The sequence below is a fragment of the Macadamia integrifolia genome, unplaced genomic scaffold, assembly GCF_013358625.1.
Source record: "Macadamia integrifolia cultivar HAES 741 unplaced genomic scaffold, SCU_Mint_v3 scaffold1294, whole genome shotgun sequence".
Taxonomy (NCBI): Eukaryota; Viridiplantae; Streptophyta; class Magnoliopsida; order Proteales; family Proteaceae; genus Macadamia; species Macadamia integrifolia.
Window position 1 is genome coordinate 291,369 of NW_024868149.1, and position 21,914 is coordinate 313,282.

Genomic DNA, 21,914 nt, shown 5'->3' on the forward strand with positions numbered 1-21,914 from the left:
TCTGTTACGATCCGGCTTTCAAAATCCTAAACCTTGGAACCAACCTATGCCCTTCCCAAAAAGATTGGCCCCATATGGCTTGCCAAGTGCACGTTGTTGAAATTTAGAGTTTTTTCTTTTTTTTTTGGTAGAACATTTAAAGTGAATGTGGGAGAAAAGATTCTTACTTGGACACGTAGAAACCAGGGTTAGTGGAAATCTAGGTATTTCACAGTGACAGATAAATCCCACTTATATACAACCCCTTGAAACAAGAAGGAAGATTCAATTTAAAATAGCTGAAGTTACTTGAAACATTAGAGATCAAATTATCTAGAATGATTGTTAAATGGTTGATACAACATCATAACTAGGTGTTCGGAAAAGTTTTGTACGAAACATTGAGATTTTGTTTGGCTTTTAAGGATTCATCCCATGCTTCATATATTTTTCTGGAAAGTTTTGATAGGTGGGCATTATGTGCTACTCACAATAAGCTAGTTTCCCTTTTGATTATTGATCCATATTGCTGTTGTTGTAAAAAGGAAATTGAAATTGTATGACATCTCCTCCTATCTTGTGATTATTCTAAAGGGAACTTGGTAGCTGAAGCTTCAGGTTAATCCCACACAACATGATATTGTTTTATCTCTTAAGCTGTGTTTGGTAGTCATTCAGTTTTGGGACAATGTTGAAACCTATTTTTTTTCAATAGTATTTTGTTAATCAGAAAAAATAAAATGATCCATGCACATCAATGCCGGAAACAGCCTCTCCACGAAGTGGTACTAAAACTGCGTACATTATGACCCTCCTCAGAACCCGTAGTGGCAGAAGTCTCGTGCACTGAGTATGCCCTTTATACGCATTAACTAAAACATTCATCTCCCGAGAAGTAGGAGATGTCAATGTCAATGTCGATGTCATTATAAGGTCACTGTGTCTTGCTCATGCAAAAATAATCAGAGGAGCATGAGTATCGCATAAAACAAAATTTACTGGGAATTTTTTAACAGAGAATTTGAACCATTTAACCTCACATATATTACATTCACACACCGTCTTTTGCAGAAATATGAAATTCAGAGAGCCCAATGGATTCCATGAGATGAAAGGATCTCTGATGAGTATTACTTTTGTAACATCCAAATGGAAACTTACAAATCCTTCATGGCTTTGATTAATTACAACAACTACATGATAATGGCACAGATCAATTACCTCCATGTCGTGTAAGGAGAGCTGAGCGATACATAGCAGCAACATGGAGGAAAAAGATGAGAGCTACGACGATATCATCGAATAAACCAATAAGTCCCACGAGCCCTGCCAAACAGGAACCACCAATAGTTAACAACAACCGAGTTACATTGACAAAATCAAAATCGCTTAAAAGTAAAATTACCTTCTGGAATAATGTCAATGGGGCTCAGAATGTAGATACCACATACTAACATCTGCAAATAAAAATTCAGAATACACTGAATTAGTTATAAAGCCAAAACTGATGCAATTCAGTCAAATGTCACGCCATAAGTAAAAAGTGTTCAGTAAAACATTGAGGCTCCAAGTGTTTCCAGGTAAAAACCATGTAAAAGGTAAATCTTCAGATAAAATCAATATAAAAATAAGATCTTACCTGAAGATTTTCCTTCTACGTGGTTTTTATCTGGAAACAAACTGAGACTGAAGAAATAATACAATTTGGCTTTTAACAAAATGATAATAGGTAGAAAACAAGTTCTTTGTCATGCTTCCAGATTCGTTATGGGGGTTTTCCCTTTTCCCTAGATGGGCTGCCCTGCACTGAAACATTCGCAAACATGAACCCTAGGAGTGCACTGTTTCGATCTTAAGCTTGGACACTAGGATATTAACTGAAGTAGTTAAGGCTTCGTTGAGTCCAATCATGGTAATGGGTTGTCACTGGTCACCTACAAAGAAGGACACTTGACATTTTCCAAAATTTCTGTCTGGCACAATCTTAAAAGCGACTTCCATAGAACATGATATATTTTCAACAATAGGTGCCATGTAAAACAGTGACACCTGTGGTGGTATTTACTACCTTTGAATTGAGGAAGACCTGTAATGCTTTGTCAGATAGTGTATTCAAGCACCTGCCACAACGAAGCATAGTTGTCACGGCGTCGCCTAGCGGCGATTTGGCGTCCCGGCAGAAATTCGAGGGCATGGCAGTACAACGATTGGCAGCTGCCATGGCAACGCCAGCCGCCATGGCAGCGCCATGGATGCCATCGCACGCCTATTATACTAATCGATAACTTTGTGTATTATTTTTTTTATTTTTTATTTTTTACTTGCTAACAATGTTGAATATTATCTTTCTTGTATTTTCATCGTTAGGTGAAATAGAAAAGAGAAGAAAACCCAATCGACTATCAATTTCTCAAGACTCTCGAGTCTCAACTATCAATTTCTCAAATTGAAGAACAGTGAACCCTCGAAAACCCTTGAAAGTCGAAGCCTTCTGCCTGCGACTGCGAGTGACCTTCTCCTTCTCCAGCAGTGAACCTGAACCCTCGAAGCGTCCACTTGCAACTGCGAGTGACGTCCTCCTTCTCCGAGACCAAGGTAAGGGGCCTAAGGGCCTGCGACGTCTTTCTTCTTCTTCTTCAGTCCATCTCTCCTCCTTCTTCGTCTTTTGCTTCTTATTCTTCTTCTTCTCTGCTACTCTGCTTCTCTTTCTCCTTCTCTGTTCTTGACTTCCTTCTTCTCTTCTTCTCTCCTCCTACGTCTTCTGCTTTTGATTCTTCTTCTTCTCCTTCTTCTTCTCTGCTTCTCTTTCTCCTCCTCCTTCTTCCTTCTTCTTCAGTTCTTCTCCTTCTTTGTTCCTTCTTCTTTTCTCTTCTCTTTCTCCTTCTTCTTCTTCAGTTCTTCTCCTTCTCTGTTCCTTCTTCTCATCTTCTCTCCTTCTCAGTTCTCTCCTCCTCCTTCATCTTCTGCTTCTGAATTTTGATTCTTCTTCTCTGCTATTCTTTCTCCTTCTTCTTCTTCAGTTCTTCTCCTTCTCTGTTCCTTCTTCTATGGTTAATGTTTCATAACAGCATAAATAGAAATATAGAATTAGTTCTGAATCGAAGTATTGGATTGCTTGTTTTACTGCCTTATTTTAATCCTTTCCTGGATCACTTGTTAAGTTGCTTCTGACTACTGATTTGAATTTTTTTTGGATTTTGATGTTGTTCTAATGGTTTACTGTATAAGTCAATAATTCATGTTGATTTTTGATGACATGATATGGCTATGTTGATTTTTTGATGATTTGATGTTGCTTAATATTGGTTTTATATGTTATAGGGTATATATTCTAGGCTTGTAGCATGCTAAATAACTTTTAAAAATAGGAAAAATAAAAAAATAGCATACTAAATAATTTTAGAAAATAGGGAAAATAAAAAATGACACATGGGTGATTTAACCGCCATGGCAACGCCAAAACGGGCGATTCATCGCCAAATCGATTAGCCACCCCTCCACCGCCTTGGATCGATTTGACGCCGTGACAACTATGCAACTGAGGTGCTAGAGCCTTTCTTATCATCCAAGGAGAGAAGTGCAAAGCAGGGTAGCCTGATTGAAGAGAAGCCTTTGAATATATGTAAATCAAGAAATCACAAATTTCACAATGTACTATCTAAAGTTTCTCAAGTTTATTTTACAATATATAATAGGAAAATAGAAACAAGTAAATTGACCTCTGTAAAAGTTCATTACATATATTATGAGCTCATATAAGCATTAAACACAAATGTTTGGGAGCCAAGATCCCTTCTAGCCTTGTCCCTAGGGATTGGTTTTAGGGTAAGTTTCACCAGCGGCAATGAAGGATAATTGCATGCAAATTGCATAGAAACCAAGCACAAATGAAAATAACCTCAATACAGATGGAGCAGCAATGGAAACATACATGCACTCTGAGCGGTCCACCAAATAAAGCAGGGTCCAACTGCCTCTGGGAGCAAAGTTAAACATATGGTTCTAGTCATTCTAGTTTGAGGCATTGTTTTGCCCCTCTGCAAACAGCTGACCTTGCTCCAGTAGGTGATCTAACAGAAAATTTACGTCTTTGTTGCTCCTCACTCGTCTACTTTTCTGTTCATTCTTATTTTCTACCTTCATTTCCTCGTTCTCTCTCTATGGACCACTATGCCCCTCTCCTCCCCCCCCCCCCCCCCAAAAAAAAAAAAAAATGCATGGTGTTCTCCATATTTTAATGCCAATTGCCATATAAGCATCCTCATCTCTCAAGCTGATCCTTCCTTTACTCATATGCAGTTATCCCTTCTTACGAAGCCCCAAATGTCTTGGCCTTCTTATGCTCCTAAGTTTACTTCAGTAACCAGGCCAGGATCGGACTTCACAAAATCCAGAACTTTAATGTGATTTCCGCCAGGGGGGGGGGGAGGAATGGATTTTTCTATAAATTAACTAACAACTAGCTTAAGTATGTACTTAATAGTAAATAAAAAATTGTAATAAAGGCTTTTATGGTTATTTTATACCCTTAAGACCCTTTTAGGGTTTTATTTCATTATAAATAGAGGGACTTTGTGTCAAGTTAGAGACAAGTCATATTCTCCCTAAATCAACATGGTATATTTGTTGCATCATAAGAGTGAAGTATTTAAATGCTTCAAGGAATTCCAAGGAATACATGGAGGATTCCTTTCAGTCCTACCTCTGGACCATGGGATCATTCATCAGACCAGTTGTGCAGTTACACCAAAACAGAACGGGGTTGCCAAGCATAAGAATAGGCACATATTGGATGTCACCCGTTCACTGATGTTTGAGATGCATGTTCCTAGCTCATATTGGAGTGAGGCAGTCCTTACAGCTGTCTTTCAGTTGCCTAACTTATAAATAGGATGCCATCACGTATGCTGGGGTTCAATGGACCTGTGGAGATACATTGTGGTTCACGCAACTTTCTTGTTCCTCCAAAGGTATTTGGCTCGGTCTGTTTTGTCATGAATCATCATGTTCCTGGCAAGCTTGGCCATAGGAGTCTCAAATGCATTTTTTTTAGGATATTCTCCTACTCAAAAGGGCTACAGATGTTATCACCCCCCTTCCAGGCGACTCTTTGTTTCCACGGATGTGATCTTTTGTGAGACTAGGCATACTACTCACCACTTTAAGGGGAGTCTTCTAGAAAGTGAAGAGGTTCCCTTGAATCCTTCATTTGATGGTCCTCATCTTATTCTGATGGATGAGAGAGGAAATGATGACACTAGTGCGACTGGAGTTAAAACAAACACCAAAGAAAACAAAGAAAATAAACAGACTTGCTCAAGATGACACAAATATTTAATGAGGCATCCTCGGGCGAAGAAGATGATTCACCATGTTGAAAGAAAAATTACAATGGAGATCTCTCAAGAACACCCAAACTCGCAGCAAGAACACTCACCCAGGAACTCTAACACGAAAAACCCCAAATCTCACTTGATTACACAAGTCGTCATAACTTATAAATACTACTACAAGTCATTTCAATCCATCTGGTCACGTCTGCTCAGGTCGTACCGTATACGAGATTAATGATGGGCTCCCACTGCTCCCATCATAAACCCTAAAGAAAAAATCCCATTCAGTTCAAAACCAAGTTTTGTCAGAGCGGGTCAATCTTCAAAGCAGGTCAAGAATCCAAGAGACATAACAACTAGGAATGATGATACTGGTGTAACTGGGAGTGACGGTGACAAGATTAAAGCATCGTATCGTATCGTATCGTATCGGAGATACTTTACCATAAGTCTAGGACGAAAGGAATCCCATACAGGGGGAGCCACTGGTTCAATAAAAGTTACAGGTTCCTGATCAGGAGTTAAAGGTGTTTTCTCACAAAAGAAGAACTGACACTACCACTGCTCATAGCTGACCTTTTATTCTAAGTTTCTTCTCCCAGGTATCTCCTTTCCTTTTACTTTCGATCAGTCCCTTGCATAGTTTTCAAGGCTTTGCCTTGGCATCCAGGCAGTTTGCCTGATGCCAAGGTGACTGTCGCCTTATATTTTTTGCCCTTATTTATGCTAAATACCATTTTAATAAATGTTTTTACATTTTTTTATTTCATTTACTTAAGATATTGTTCATAAATAAGCAAATACCCTCTATTTGAATCGAATAAAAATAGTTTAAAAATCAAATTCCAAAAAGATAAAAAGTCAACCCCCCGATCCAAGAACAAAAAAATTTCAACTTTCGAATGCTAAGGGTTTTCTCAATTCTAAAAATTTTATAAATCTTATTATGGTAGAGCATTGCTAAAAACTAAAAGCCCGATAAAATAATCTTTTGTTTTTCATGTCAATAAAATTATTTCCATTTAGGCGATTAACAGCATTCGCACACTTTAAAATAAGTTTGACCGGAACATAATTTTGTCATAACAACTCAAATTTAAGTAATCTCAGACTTGTTGGAAAGCTAGTTTTGTGTTATACCTAATACAAAAAGTCTCATCTAAAAATAAAATCAATAGACCAATAGAACTTATTATAGAAGAAGAGCATTTCTCTAAAAGTCAACAAGTCATGTTGATTTTTTATGACTTTATGTGAATGTGACTATGTTTATTTTTATACTTGATGTTGCTTAATGTTGATTGATTTTTTGTCATATGGTATATATTATGACATACAAAATAAATTTAGAAAATAAGAGAAATAAAAAATAACACATGGGCGATTTGATCACCATGACAACGCCATAGTGGGCAATTCACCGCCAAATCGATTGCCACCCCTCCACCGCCTTGGGTTGCCATGATGCCGTGACAACTATGGTCCCTTGTATTCCTATTGCCAATAGAAAAGGTAATAGGACCGGTACTTAGCATCCTATAACAAATGTTGTATCCAATAATACTCTATCTCCCTTCTACTTCCTTGTCTTCAGTTTCCTTTTTCCAGACTTGGTAGGAGGCAATTGCAAAGCCTAGATGGAAGGATGCAATGAATGACTATGAACCATCACGACATTCTTAATGGCACCATCAGAAGGGCAATGGCAATAGAAAACATGTAAGAAACATCATCCTTTATAACAATTTCACTTGTCTTTCAACACAGTGTTCTCCATTTTAGTATTTATGTATGATACATGTTAGATATTGCTTTTTATACTTTTTAATATGCAAAAGTGTATGAAAATGTGTATCTTGTCCATTTATGTGCAAATATTTAGCGTATCTTAGATATGATACCATACACTTTGATATGTATCTTAAATTTAACTGACCGATACGGTGACAGATACCGATACTTTTTTTTGGATGAATAAATAAATTCATAACCAAGCCGAAAGAATATACAAGGGGAGAGGGGGGGGAGGAGGCAAAACCTCAACAGACAATCAAACCCAGGAGGGTGACAACAAAACTAAACCCAGAGCAAAGCACAACAAATAAAACTAGGGGGGATACATCGGGGGGAAGAGAAAAAACCCAGAAGAAAGAAAGGGGGATGGGAAATGATGTCAACCGGAAATCTCCAGGAAGAAATGATATGTCTATCCTAGGGGTATTAGGAATCGGCCGAGGGTGAAGAGATTTGATATTGGCGGAGACATCAAAATAGATGACTTTCCAAATCTTGTACGTAGAATGAGAATTGGAGGACCATCTACGGATGTTATGCTCCATCCAGATGTGGTTAATGGTAACACAGAAAGCCAGTTTTCCAACAGTGTCACAAATGGAGGAGCCCCCGAACGTGTCATATCAAGACCCATTCCCTATCCAAAGGAAGAATGGATCTTCTGGAGGGCCAACAACTAGAGAGGCTCTTTTCCAAACCGAGGAGGAGACGGGCAGGAGAAGAAGATATGAGTAGTGTCCTCGGAGCCATGATAGCAGAGGCAGCAGGAGGGAGAAATCGGAATGTGACGATGGGTGAGGAAGGATTGCGTAGGAAGGCAGTTGGATAAGGTGCCAAACTGTAAAGCTGTGGCAAGGGATATGGCGGCCTTTGAACCAAACAATTTTGCGCTAGGGAGCCAGAGGCCCAAAAGATCTGACATAAGACCAAGTAGAGGCAGCTGAAAACATCCAGTTGGAGAAGGGAAGCCAAATACATTTATCTTCCCTTCCATGGTGGCCCGGGGGATGGGGAGGTAGAGAGGACCACAAGTCGGCTAGAGGAGGAGAGGAAGGAGGAGGTGACCAGCCAGAGGGGGAGAGGATCGAGGACACAGAGGAAGAAATAAGAATGCCAGAGGAACAAATGGTCCTGGGGGTGACCAGGGAGGAGAGGATTCCCGAAGGATGCCAAGTGTCTCTCTAGAGGGAGGTGGAGATACCATTGCCAATGGAAAATGTAATTGCATTGAGAGCGGTGGGCCAAAGGCTGAGGATTTTCCTCCATATCCAAGAGGAGTCGGGGGGGATCGGAGCAGTCCAAAGAGAGTTATCCTTAAAGGGGTAGGAAAGGACCCAGTCGACCCAGATTGCCTTTCTGCTTGGAGACAATCTTCCAAATGAGTTTGAGAATACCAACACAGTTCACCTCTTTGATTTTTCTTATTCCCAAGCCTCCTCCAAATACCGATACTTTAATCCTGGGTGTAGGTCATCAATATCAATGAAAACATTACAGCTCCCACTTGGTTAGAGTCCAAGTGGAGTCATAATGATAGTCAGCATATGCGAAATCCACTAACATGGAGCATTTTTCTTTTTGGGTAGGGCCCCAAGGAAAGTGAACTCATAACCTCTTAATTGTGAGGTGCTGGTCCTTGCCAACCGAGCTACCCCCTTGGGGTTCTACCGCGAAACATTAAATAATCCGGGCAGTCTGGCACAAAAATCTGTGCTGATGTAGATGGGCTGTCAAAAGGACTCGAATTGACCAAACCATGGTTTAGTTCTGTCCCAAGTCTGGACCTAGTTTAACCCATCGAGCCAGCCTTGCTGGCCCCAATTTTGCCCTATGCTGGTCAACCTTTGCAGCCATCTAACCAGCATTGCAGCCCCATATTATGCCTATATTTTTCTTCTTATTTTGATCTTCTGAAGATCCCTCAAAGTGGCCATCGAACCAGCATTACAGAAGCTGTCCAGAAGCTTCCAAGAGTGTCCTGCAATACTCCATACAGCTGGGTTTTTGTCTGCTTGTGTTTGACCAGTCAAACCTCAAGTTGGACAACTTAAGTTGGCTTCTAGAAGTCCCTAGTATTATATCTTATGTTTGCTTAGAGTACAAGTCAGTAGTTAGTTGCCAAAAGCTATTAGTTTCCTTTTCATGTTAGTTTCCTATATGGTTTGTTTCTAAACTGTAAGGCTATGCCTAGTCTATATAAGTGAGATCATTGAAACACTTTTACAAGTTAATGAAGAGTTGAACTAAGATGGCATATGCTGTTTTGCCCTGAGATGCAGTTGGGCGAGAGGCCCTAGGTGAGATGCGTTACTTGAGGGGTGAGATGCCCAAAAACAACCTTCTTCCCCCCTTCTCAACCCCCCAACGATTCTCTTTTCTTATTCTTATCCTCTTCTTTTATCTCACTGTTGTGAGGGATTGTTGAGGGACTATTGAAGGTGATTTGAAATCCAGAAGACCAGCCTACAGATCAGTTAGAAATACACTCACAGGTCAAGGATCGATTTCTTCACTGTCAGACCAAGGCCAGATCTCCCCAACCAGAAGCTCTTTTAAGAAGTCGTTTGGAGGTTTGAAGACCTCGCCAGGGTGGCCACTTGACCAGCTTTGGGGCAGCCAACTGAGAGCCACAGGTTTTCTCCCTCCTTGCCTATGAAGTCCACCTCTGCCCAGATCTGCTGTTGAATGTTTGGTTTACCTTCAGATCTGATTACAGCCACTATTTGAGACCTATTTGGGAATCTAACTAGCCTATTTTGAACCAGGTCTGAGGTCCCTTGGACCCTTAACTTGTGAGCTCTCTAATTCTCCCCTAATCGGCTAGAATTTCAGATCCTTCCTAGGACTAGGATCCTATGTGACCTAGTCTTACATCATGTGTGACCTTCACAGAGGTCACTGGAACAGGGACTCAAAAAACTTACTCTTGGGTTTCATGGACGCAGAACACGAAGTCCATCAAGACATCCGCGGACAGAATTCATTAAGCACAGTTGTCAGTCCAAGATGACATGGTTTGACTTTGATTTTTTCTTTAAGCTCGGATATCTGTACCTGACTCACAAAAGTCCGTGAACAGTATAAACATTTTTCTAAGTCAAACCTTCTAGTTTTTTAGGTCTGTTCATTTAGTTCTTTATATGAATTTAGTTTGGCTTTAATCATCTTGTGTACATCAAAATTAAAATTTCACAAATATAGAAATATAAAGCACATCCCAGTCTTAAAGATCTTAAATCTTGATACAGCTTTTCTTCAATATTTCACATCCCAGAAGTCCGTCGATAGCAATCCTTTCGTCAATCAACATGCCATTTCTTCCATCAATAGTTTCACCTCAAAGACCTGGTTTTCATCAATATCTTAGCACATTAACAAAAATGTTGGAACACACAAACACACATCAAGTAAGATTTTCATATCCAAAACACAATGCATGATTAGAACCTTCTAGGTTCAACAAACTCCATCTCAGGCCACAAAGCGGGCTGAGTCATGCTCCCCTCAAGAAACAAACCACATATTCTGAACTTGTTCTTCGCATGGTTTGTCTAGCACTTCTCCATGGTATCAATAGCTTTAAATATAACACCAATTGGTCCAGGAAATTGTTCAAGATGCTTAGAATGAATCTGGCTATGCAGCTAAAGGTGACGAGTTCTGGCACCGATGCGGACAGTTAGTTTGCGAACTAGTTGGCAACCAAAGGAGTCCCGCACTTAAGAAGCTCAATTTGACAGAAGAAACAGGAAGTGTAGGTGAGGTCAAAGTATATAATGGTGGAGTTTCAAGAACGGCGACGAAAAGGGAGCCATGGTGGACGGAGAGTTGCGAAAGTGCTATGATGAAGAGATACAAATCACAAGCAAGATACAGAGAGAGTAGAGGAGATGAAAACAGCACCAACGAATATAAAGATAACTCTTGGCCGTAAAATTAACTAATCCAGAAAAAGCCCATTATGTACAATTATCTATTGACACCAACATCTACCTACCCAAACTTCCAATCCAATCTAAGCCACTGGATGGCTCCACTAATTCTAACCCTCCAATTAATGAAAGAAAAAGGGACCACGAAATCCCGATGCCCGTCGATCACATATATATAATACACGAACATGTAGACATGCATAAATACATAACATATTACATATAAATACTACAAACTCTCGACTTATGCATCGTGGAGACACAAGTGAGATTTATATTACTCTGTGCTCCAGGAAGTACAGAATAGAACCATCATATTTGATTTCCCATCACCATTACAATTCGATGAATTCTATTATTAGTGCTAACCTTTTCATAGTTTAACTTTTCTAACCTTTATATATATATATATATATCCTGACTGGTTTTACAGTAAGAATCCATAGACATGTAATTTATATTTTCTGTTGAAAAAATATATAAGAAATTGAATTCAGGACACAACAACCTAATAAAAAGAGTATAGTGGTAAAGCTAAATTATCAAGAAAAAGTAACAAGTAAACAAATACATCTAGGGCACACGAAAACAACTGGAAGAAAGAAAAGATGAATAAAATCTTCAGTAAAGTGAGAACAAATAACCACTAATACAGATCAAACAGAGAAAAATAAGCGGATCAAGATTGTAGTTCTTAGTCTTTTATAGAAGTTGCACAGACTTAACTGCCAAAAACATGCGTAATCTGAAAAAAAGAGGAAGAGATCTTTGGGGATCCACCAATTCTCGTAACAACCTCCGGAGGAAAAATGGCAGGTCCCGTAATTTCTGCAAAAAAAAAGAAAAAGAAGTCATGTTCCACTCATTAGCTCATAATAGAACCATTGCTGTCAGGGTGGCAAGTCCATGACTAGTCATTTTAGCCTAAAAAGTCGATCACTGACAACTTAATGCTTAGCATGTAATTACTAACCAACGAAAAGCAGTTTTTTTATGCAGATCCAAGATACAAGCAGCAATTAGGCATAAGAAGAAGAAAGGCCAGAAGCAGCCATCAAGCCTAGCCCCTAAAGCCCACCTGCGGTTCATGTTTTAGGCTCAATTAATGAGCCAACCCTTCTTATGCCTTGCGTAGGAAGACTATGAGAATAGTTTTTTAGTTATTTGTTTCTAATTTAATTACTACTTGTTTAGTAATGGGTTGTTGCTGTTATATTACCACATATTGGTCGTTATTTTGGAGTAATTCCATAACAGAGATTAAACCCATTAATATGAGGGAGGGGGAGGGGGGGGGGGGCAGCAAGAGAATCCCATGAATTTGATAACCAAATTATGTTGCCTACTGCAACTTTCTGTGCGAAACAGGTAGCTGTGACAGACAGTGAACAGACAGGTGGGAGATGGCTGAAGGCTGTGTGAGAAATTCAAGTTCTTTCTATTCTTCTTCTATCCTTTTGTTTCCATCTTGCATATGATATCCAACAAGTCCTTCCAACCTTTGTTTCAATTTCTTTACTGTCGTTAGCTAGTTGCTTTGTTGGGTTTCATCAAGTGTTTCACAGTAGATGAAAATAGTTAACAGTATCATCTGACCTTCAGATCTGATTCTTAATTTGGAACATCGTTTACAGCTCTAAAAGATGAACTTGACTGAAGTATGAAGGCATTCTGCCCTGCAGATTGATGGCTACTGATAGTTACTAAAACTGAATCTAAGTTGCTAATATTGTGTACTGTTGATCTGAAGTATCACACCTTTTCAATCCATTGATGGCTACTGATACTAAAACTGAATCTAAGACGCTAATTTTGTGTACTGTTGATCTAAAGTATCACACCTTTTATATTGGATTGATTCCTACATATGATGAACTATTCATGGAGTGATTGTTATACTCATGTTCTCGTGTTAACTGCCATATGGCTGTTGAGATATAATGTTGTTTCTAAATATTAAAATTAGTTTCCATCTTCAGTCCTTGATAAATAACTGGGGATCCCACAGTTGGATATGAAGTACTGCTAGTTACCTACATCTGATTTGAATTTGGAGTTAATCCAAACCCAAAATTGGGGGTTATATGTGGTGTTAACCTGCTGGTTGTGAGTCGTACAATATTCTTGAGGGTAGGATACTGAACCTAGTTGCTGTTGGGTAGTATCCCATTAGTTTTATAATCAAGAGTTATAACCAAAGGCATGGAATACAAAAGAAGCTTCCCTTCACAGCTAAAATAAAGCTAAAAAATCCAAGCTTCATATTTCCTTTTTATTTGATGGTTCATATGTGCGTAATGGTTCTCATCAAAGAATTTCATGAAGCTCCATCACAAAGATCCATTTTTTCATGGACTTCCATGGTTACCATTGGATTTCCTAAGCTTCAAAAAGTCATAAACCTTCTGAAATACTTCCATGTCCATCTGGTTTGAGTCCATGACAAAATCAAATATTAGAACCTCTGTAAAATACTTATAGAAGATGAAAATGGAAAGGAAATACATAATTATAATAAAAATAAATAAGTTTAAAAAGAAATACATTATGGTTTAGTTTCAATACCATGACAGGAACATTATTAGGAAGCACATGGACCACCAAATTTCATGGTGTGAGGCATGTTTTTCATGCATGGTTTACACAGAACAGAACAGGATCAGGCAATTGAATCCTCAACTGCCAGACCTAGAAAGTCATGCCAACACCCTAAATTATCTTTCCTTCAAAACCATCCACCATATAAGGACCATCCACTTCAAGCTGGCACAGACTTTCCATCAGTTCAAATTGAATGATCTGAAAATGAGAACATAATTCACCGGGAAAAACAAAAACAAAAGAGAGACCAACACCGGATCTATGGCACCACAATTTTTTTTTTTGATAAATTTACTGTATTACATATATCTCTTTTTCTTTCAAATGTACTTCATACAAACCGAAACCAATAAATCATAATTAAGGTGACGGAACCTTATGTGTGTTTTATAATAAGGGACTCTTTACATGATAAGGAATATTTGACATCTTCCTTGACTGCCCGCCTAATTTTAGCCATGTAGAGTGATTTGGCAATTCTTCAAGTTGCATAAAAAGAGATTGTCTAGATTAGCCATATGTCAAATTTCATAGCCAAATTCAATCACATATACTCCCATAGTCCCATGTATTGTCTTTTCTTTCCTCAATATTTTTGAGCCACCGTACAGTGTCAACCATTTTTTCAAAAACTAAAAAAACATCCACTGAATTTTCAAAGCTCTATTAAGCCACGTGGCCAACTACACCAAGACCTTGCCTGTATACAGACTATGGGCCCCACCAGGTGATGCAGATCGCGGTAGAAGGACAAAGAAAGGAAGAACCTGTGATTGGTCTAGGTTCACCTTTGAACAAATTTCTGGTCCCAGTTCAAGACGGCCTGTTTATGGCTTATATGGTTATTCTCTATAAGATTTGGTGGGCCCCTACTGGAGATCATGCTTGGATCTTGGAATATCTTTAGGGCTTTCCCAACTGCCTTCCTTCAGACTCAAAAGTCTCCAAGTAGCGCTTCCTGCTCTTGTTGGTCCTCCTGGTAAACAGTGTACCACTCAATTCTTATAGTTTCCATATCCCCTATAGTGTTATACCATTTAGACAAGATGAACAGCCTGTCTAGACAACCACCAGGCCAGAATCAATTTATGTCTAAAATGGTTGAAAAAGCACAGGTACGATGTACTTCACACTTGATGTGTGAACCACAATTTAAGGCAAGATTTAATACATACGTTTCTGACACATTTTGATACACTGATTTCATGGTACAGCTATAATTATGGCCTTTCAGTCACAATAACTATATTTTAGTTTTTCTCTATTCTGAGCATTCAGCTCAACTTCACCTATTTTAACTACATAATGATTTTTTAGTGTAACTTGTTGGTGACTATTCTTCACTTATTTTCTTTCCATCAGATCAAGCCCAATGACCATTGAGATCCAAAAAAGAACAAAGTATTATTTTTCTAACAAATTGTTCACAATGACCATCCAGAACTGAAAGGTACAGTCAAGTTGGCTAATTCCACTTCTCAATTTAACAAAAATGTACCAGACCAGCAAAATGAGATATAAGTCTAGAAGTACCTGAATAAGACCATTTGTGCCTCCACCAAAGGACCGATTGTACCTTTGAATATTTTGTAAAACCCCACTAACTTCTGGGTCATGACGGTGCTGTAATGATGCCTCACAAGGTATCACCAAAGTTATGATGCGACGACATATAGGGCACTTACAAGGACTAAGTGCTGATCCATGATGCCAAACACGAAGAATACAATTTCCTATACAATAGTGTAAGGTAAGCACAATAATCAAGACATTTCATGTTAACAGTAGCAGCAAAAAGCATCAAATTGCAATGACAGAAAATACTAAGTATCAGCTCCATTCTTTCGGTGTTGACCTCCGGTGTGTTAGACAACTTATCCCAAGAAAAAGAAAAAGGAGATTTTTTGTTTCCAGCAGCATTAACTTATCACTGAATATAAATGAATCATTCCCTAAAAACTAATCAAGCTAAACAAGATTCCCAGACATCTACATTCAAGAATCCACCTCTACAATCAAAGGCTGAAGGAGTTCAATTAGGGGTTATCCCAAGTGAAGAAAGAACAGGCAAAGTCCCAGCAAAGTCATGGTACCATGAGGTCCTATGTTCACCTCAGGGAAGTAAAGGATCTGGGTTCAAGATTCATTTTGTACAGTAAACAAGCTAGCTTATAACAGGAGATATAACTTATAAGACGTTTAGACAACACTCAAACATGACCATGACCTTCAAGTCAGGTAACCATTGTGGTAAACTTAGGGCAAAATAAACGATCCAAGTCGTCCAAATTATTAGGCCTGACTTTGGTCAACACAAGAATGAAATCACTTGAATTGGGTTTTCCATCATGCTTCGAAATGTAACCATCTTAGAACTATCACATGTATCTTAACGATAAACAGAACTAGAACTTTGGTATTTTAGGTTTTCATCCAATGAATTCATTTCTATCACATACTAAAATTCCTGTGACGCCCAATAAGAAAGAAGGCATTTCTTGCAAGAACTTTCAATCTTTTACATCTTCAACATTCACAAGCTTCAAGATGATAATAACCAAATACATCACACGATTCAAAAATTTCAAGAAAATTTATAAGAACCGAACAGATCAAAATCTCAAACGAACACAAAACAACCCTCTGCCCTATCCTTCTAAATTCCACTACCTTATTTTAACACATATAAGCTTATCTTTGCATCAAAATAAACAAGGATTCTTGAAATGGGTATTGAGAATAACGCACCGCAGAACCAGTGAGAGCAGTTGGCTTGGCAAGGAAGGGTGAAGTTGTCGTGACAGATTGAGCAGCAATCGTTCTCCGGGGGGCCATCCATCTCACTTCATCTCTTTCTCTTCTCTTCTGTTCTCTTGCTGTATATATGATAGCCCCTTTTTAAGTGTTAATTCCTCTGCTTAATAGCTAAGAAAATCTCTCTCTTCTGATCACCCACATTACATTACCATCAACCCTTTTACAGTTATGATCCTCTGTTTCTCCGCCTCTGTCTGTGTCTCTCCGTGCGTGTCGGCAGCCGAAATCGAAAGGCGGCGGGGCGTTCTGATATTTTTATTTAAAAAAAAATAATAAAAATAATAATTTACATCCCTCTCCCCTGTATTTTGCTTTTATTCCAACTCCTTTCCCTGTGTTTTTAAATATTCCACAGACCTCCCTTGTCAGATAACTCTATTAGTAGACTGTTAATTGTGGATGTTAAAACACGATTCTACCCTTCTGCATTTAACAGATATTTTGTTTTTCAATTTTACCCTCATCCCTACCCTCCTAACCCTTAATATGGAATCCTCACATTTCACTCACCCCCATCACCATGACAGGGAGGATTTTGGACTCATCAGGCAAGACCGATGGTGACGAAAAGATCGAAGGCGACGAAGAGATTGATGGCGATGAAGATCGACAGTGACGAAGAGACCAGCCGATCTCCACCACCCTGTGATATCTATTTTTCAAAATATGTGATTGTCAAGCACATTGTCAACTGTAGAACTCATTCACATACATACTTTTGAGAAATTCCTTCCCATGAAAGAAGCCTACAACAGTTTTAGTTAAAAGAGAAAAAGAAGAGAACTGGAGGAAAGAGGATGACTTCTTTCGTCAAATGTTTTGAAATGTGGGAACTTGATTTGGAAGCTCAGGGGTTGTTAGACTTGTCTTGTTTATTACCCTCGGTTGAACTTAGCTGAGTACCTAGAGTTGGGTTCACTGATGGGTTTGGTTCAAGCCTTGGTGTTGTCATACCAAATAAGTAGTTCAGTGCAGCTTTTGCTTCTCCAATTTGTAGTAGTTCTTCATTTATACAAGTTGAAACAAATATGATCTCATCTTGCTGAGTTGAAATCCATTTATGGTGAGGAGATCTAAGAGTGATGTTCAAGTAACTATAAGGTAATAGGTAATTCACATTGCCAATCTGTGATGTTACTAATGTAGTAGTCACTTGATATGCATGCAACTAAATAAAGCTGATACTTACTTTGGTATTTAGCTGCCCATAAGCTTATACTTCACAGAAAAATTGAATTCATTATAGTTGGATCCTTGACTTATCTTTGTTAATTCTATTTTTCCTCTTCAGAATATGTATGGTGGAAATTCTGTTCTGAAAGCTAGTGGTGCACTTTCTATAGCAGTTATAGGGGAACTTACTAGCCTTCACAAAGCTTAGAAACAACATGGGAGACTTCCATGGAAAAGGCCAGCAGAATATCTTGCTCGAAAAGGGTTCAAGATATCTCCATATCTCTACATGCAAATGAATAAATCGAATTCAATGATCTTCGTTGATAAGGGACTTCGAAATATTTTCACATCAAATGGGAAACTACTTCAGCCAGGAGTCATCTGCCACAATAGAAAACTAGCTCAGACACTTAACACCATTTCAAACTATGGCCCAAATGCATTCTATAATGGTTCAGTCGGGTACAATTTAGTTAGAGATGTTTAGAAGTTTGGAGGAATATTGACCATGCAAGACCTGGAAAAGTATCAAGTTAAATTGAAGAAGCCAATCTCTGCAAATATCTCGGGCCTTGAGATACTAAGCATGCCTCCTCCATCCGGTGGTGCTGCAATGATACTTGTAATTTTGTTTATATCCTCATTTTCTATATGGTTATATGAACGCTTCGGCCTAACCAAATCTCCTTTCAGGTTTTAAACATTTTTGCTCAATATGCATTCCCTCTGGGCGTTTCTGGCTCATTGGGGATCCATCGGGAAATTGAAGCTTTGAAACACGCATTCGCAGTGAGGATGAATCTTGGTGATCCTGATTTCATTAATGACTCAAAAGTTCTATTTGATATGTTTCTTGCCACAGGTCTTTCATCGATTGCAAGTTCCAGTTCGCCGCTTGTCGAGCTGCCGTAGACCTCCCCTGTTGAATGTATTTTGAAAAGACAAGGCCGCAGCCTCCAATCGTTGTCGTCGTCCGACACTCGAGGCGCTAGTTGACGCTTGCCGCTCGTCGCCGTCGATCACTCATCGCCATTCGCCGCTCGTCGCTGCTTCAACTTCACTCTACTTGCAAGTGAGAGACGAAAGTGAAGATTAAGAACTCATCTTCTAATGGGTATAATGGTCTATTTACATTCTACAAGGGTGATTTGGGTATTTAAAAAATATTTTAAAATCTTAACGGACATAATATGACGGATCATTTGTCAAATTTGTCAAAATACAGGGGAGGTCTGTGGAATATTTGAAAACACAGGGGAGGGGTTGGAATAAAAGCAAAATAAGGGGATGTAAATTACTCAAAAAAAAAATTACGCGTTTATTGAAAGGATTTGGATCTTACAAAAAAAAATTGAAAGATTTGGGGAAGGCTCCATGTGCCATTTATTTTGTAATTAAACATTAAAACCCCTCTTTCTTGGGGCAAGTGGCAACTACTGAGTGGCTCAAGTCAGATAAAGTGCAAATCATCGAAATGCATTCTGATTTTAGGGATGTCCATTGCTCCCTTCCATAATTAAGGATAACTCTGACTTCGTGAAATAAAATCACCTATAGGTTGGGTGACTTTGATTCTGTTTTTTTTTTTTTTTTGGATAATGATATCATTGTATGTAGGGGTGTCAATTCCAGGCCCGCATCGGTAGGCCTGATCGAGCTCGGCACGTTTATGACTCGACCTAGATTGGTCCGATTAATAAACGTGTCGGGTTTGAGCTCGACATATTTATAAACAGGTAGTACACAGTGCAACCGCCTAGCCCCGATAGGCGCCCGACCAGCTTGACACATTTACAAGCCCAACTTAAATCGACTCATTTAAGCCCGACCTAGCCCGACCCCTTTATTAGTACTTGTATTTTTAAATTTTTTTTTTTTAATATTATTTGTGTTTAGTGCTAAGGCTATGTGATATGTACACTTGAGATGGTGATGATTGTTATCTGAACATTCATCTTTTTCAAGCATAGTTTAATTGATTTAGACTTGTTCAACTTGGGCTGTGTAGGCAAAGTTTAATTGATTTGAGTTCCGTTGGAATAAAGACCGAGTACCTTAGTAACTTAGCTGCTTCCATTATTGGCTTAATCCATTTTAACTATGGGATCTTTCTTTGCTATGCCCATCTTTGCCTCATTTTATTGGTGTTCCTTTCAAGCACATTTAAAAGACTAATTTTAAAGATGACCCGTTTAAAGCCCGTTCAAAGTTAAATAGGTTTATAGCTTGGTTAAGGCCCGTTTATGGTAGCTCGATTAAAGCCCGAGACCAATCAGCCGGATTATCAATCGTACCTTGCCCGCGGTAGCTAAGCCCGTTTAGTTAAATGGCAGATCATGGTGTAGCCCTAGAAATTAGCTGAGCCCGATTAGGCTAAACCGAGACCGGCCCGGCCTAACCAATTGACACCCCTAATCGTATGAGTTATGGATATAGAAGTAAGCTCTTTTTGCCATGATCAAAAAAGCTCTAAGTCTCATTAAAAGTGTCACATCATTATTGGACCAAAAAAAAAAAGAAGTGAGATTAAAAGAAAAATTAGGCACTTCAAATAAAAGAGGAACGTTGGTTATGGTTCTATAGTCAGAAATAAAGTGCTCCACATAATCACTCTAAATAGTCCTGATGCTCCATCATGCATCTATAGGCCTCTTGTGCTTGCATCAATGGTGTTTCTGTCATCATACAGTCAGCACTAGATGAGATACCATTATCTTTAACAATGATTCAAGTAGCCCATGTAAAGGTATTTTGTATCACTGACTCCCACACAAACCATTGCCTGCTTGAGTAGTAGTCCATCGCATCACATGGTGAAGAATAAAACAAGGATTTGGTTTATCCTGATTGTAAAGCACTTTGTTCCTATGTTTTCATAAGTAATAGCATACGATGATAAAAGCATTGAAAAATATGGTTAAGTTTTCATGAGGAATAGAATGTGTTGCTGCCAAAAACCCCGCTAGTCCAACTTACACAAACACAGACGACGGAGGCCCGGAACTTTGTCCGGGGTTAGTCCTCCGACGCTCAAGTCAGGGTCGGCCGCACAGTTCAATAAGGGAGTAATGGTGAGGGTGTTAGAGCTTACCTTCCCTTTCTTCCGTGCCTTCTTATATAGCTCTTTGGCCTTAGGGTTTTTCCCCCTTCGGCCTTCTTAGAGTCCTACTCGAATACGTCCAACCTTCTGGGGGGAATATTCCCCCCATGCAGACGACGTGATCCCGCATGATTCTGCGGGCGTGCCTCGGTGATTGCGCGTGCTCGAGTGTGAGTGGTCTCTTGGACCCTTCGTCTGGCGGTGGACACGTGTCTCAGAGACGACACGTGTCATGGCCCCCACCGAGGGGTTATTTTGGCTATATCAGGAGCCCCCTTACTTTCACTAGGAGCTTCTTCCTGTGGGAGTAACCATCTTCTTTGGTTGACTTGTTCCTTCGGCCTTGGCATTACCAGTGTCCAAGGTTTGGGGTCGACCGAGAGAGACCTTTGACCGCTTTGGATCGACTTTGCTGAGCCCCCTGCCGATCGGTCAGCACCATTTGGCTCTACCGAGCCCCCTGCCGAGGGAGGGACCTTTGGCCAGTTTCGTTCGTCTCTGGCCGAGCTCCCAACCGAAGGACGGACACTCGGTCAGGTCCGTTCGGCTTTGGCCGAACTCCCCAACCGAGGGAGGGACACTCGGTCAGGTCCGTTCGGCTTTGGCCGAACTCCCAACCGAAGGAGGGACCCTCGGTCAGGTCCGTTCGGCTTTGGCAGAACTCCCTACCGAAGGAGGGACCTTCGATCAGGTCCGTTCGGCTTTGGCCGAACTCCCAACCGAAGGAGGGACCCCGGTCAGGTCCGTTCGGCTTTGGCCGAACTCCCTACCGAAGGAGGGACCTTCGGTCAGGTCCGTTCGGCTTTGGCCGAACTCCCAACCGAAGAAGGGACCCTCGGTCAGGTCCGTTCGGCTTTGGCCGAACTCCCAACCGAAGGAGGGACCTTCGGTCAGGTCCGTTCGGCTTTGGCCGAACTCCCAACCGAAGCATGGACCTTCGGTCAGGTCCGTTCGGCTTTGGCTGAACTCCCAACCGAAGGAGGGACCCTCGGTCAGGTCCGTTCGGCTTTGGCCGAACTCCCAACCGAAGGAGGGACCTTCGGTCAGGTCCGTTCGGCTTTGGCCGAACTCCCAACCGAAGGAGGGACCCTCGGTCAGGTCCGTTCGACTTTGGCCGAACTCCCAACCGAAGGTGAGATCGTCTGCTAGGCCTGCTAGGTCCGCTCGGGCGCAAACCTCGAG

The 21,914-nt window shown here is 40.0% G+C and overlaps 1 protein-coding gene across 1 annotated transcript; it reads right to left on the minus strand.

The window, feature by feature from the left end:
• Positions 1–958: 958 nt before the first annotated feature.
• LOC122063332 (E3 ubiquitin-protein ligase RNF170-like) lies at positions 959–16,693 on the minus strand. Its single transcript, XM_042627054.1, has 5 exons — positions 16,388–16,693; positions 15,173–15,372; positions 11,765–11,866; positions 1,385–1,436; positions 959–1,305 (listed from the first exon to the last, which is right to left on the minus strand). The coding sequence occupies exons 1-5, from the start codon at positions 16,476–16,478 to the stop codon at positions 1,193–1,195; spliced, it is 558 nt and encodes a 185-aa protein (XP_042482988.1). The 5' UTR covers positions 16,479–16,693; the 3' UTR covers positions 959–1,192.
• Between the last annotated feature and the right edge of the window lie 5,221 nt (positions 16,694–21,914).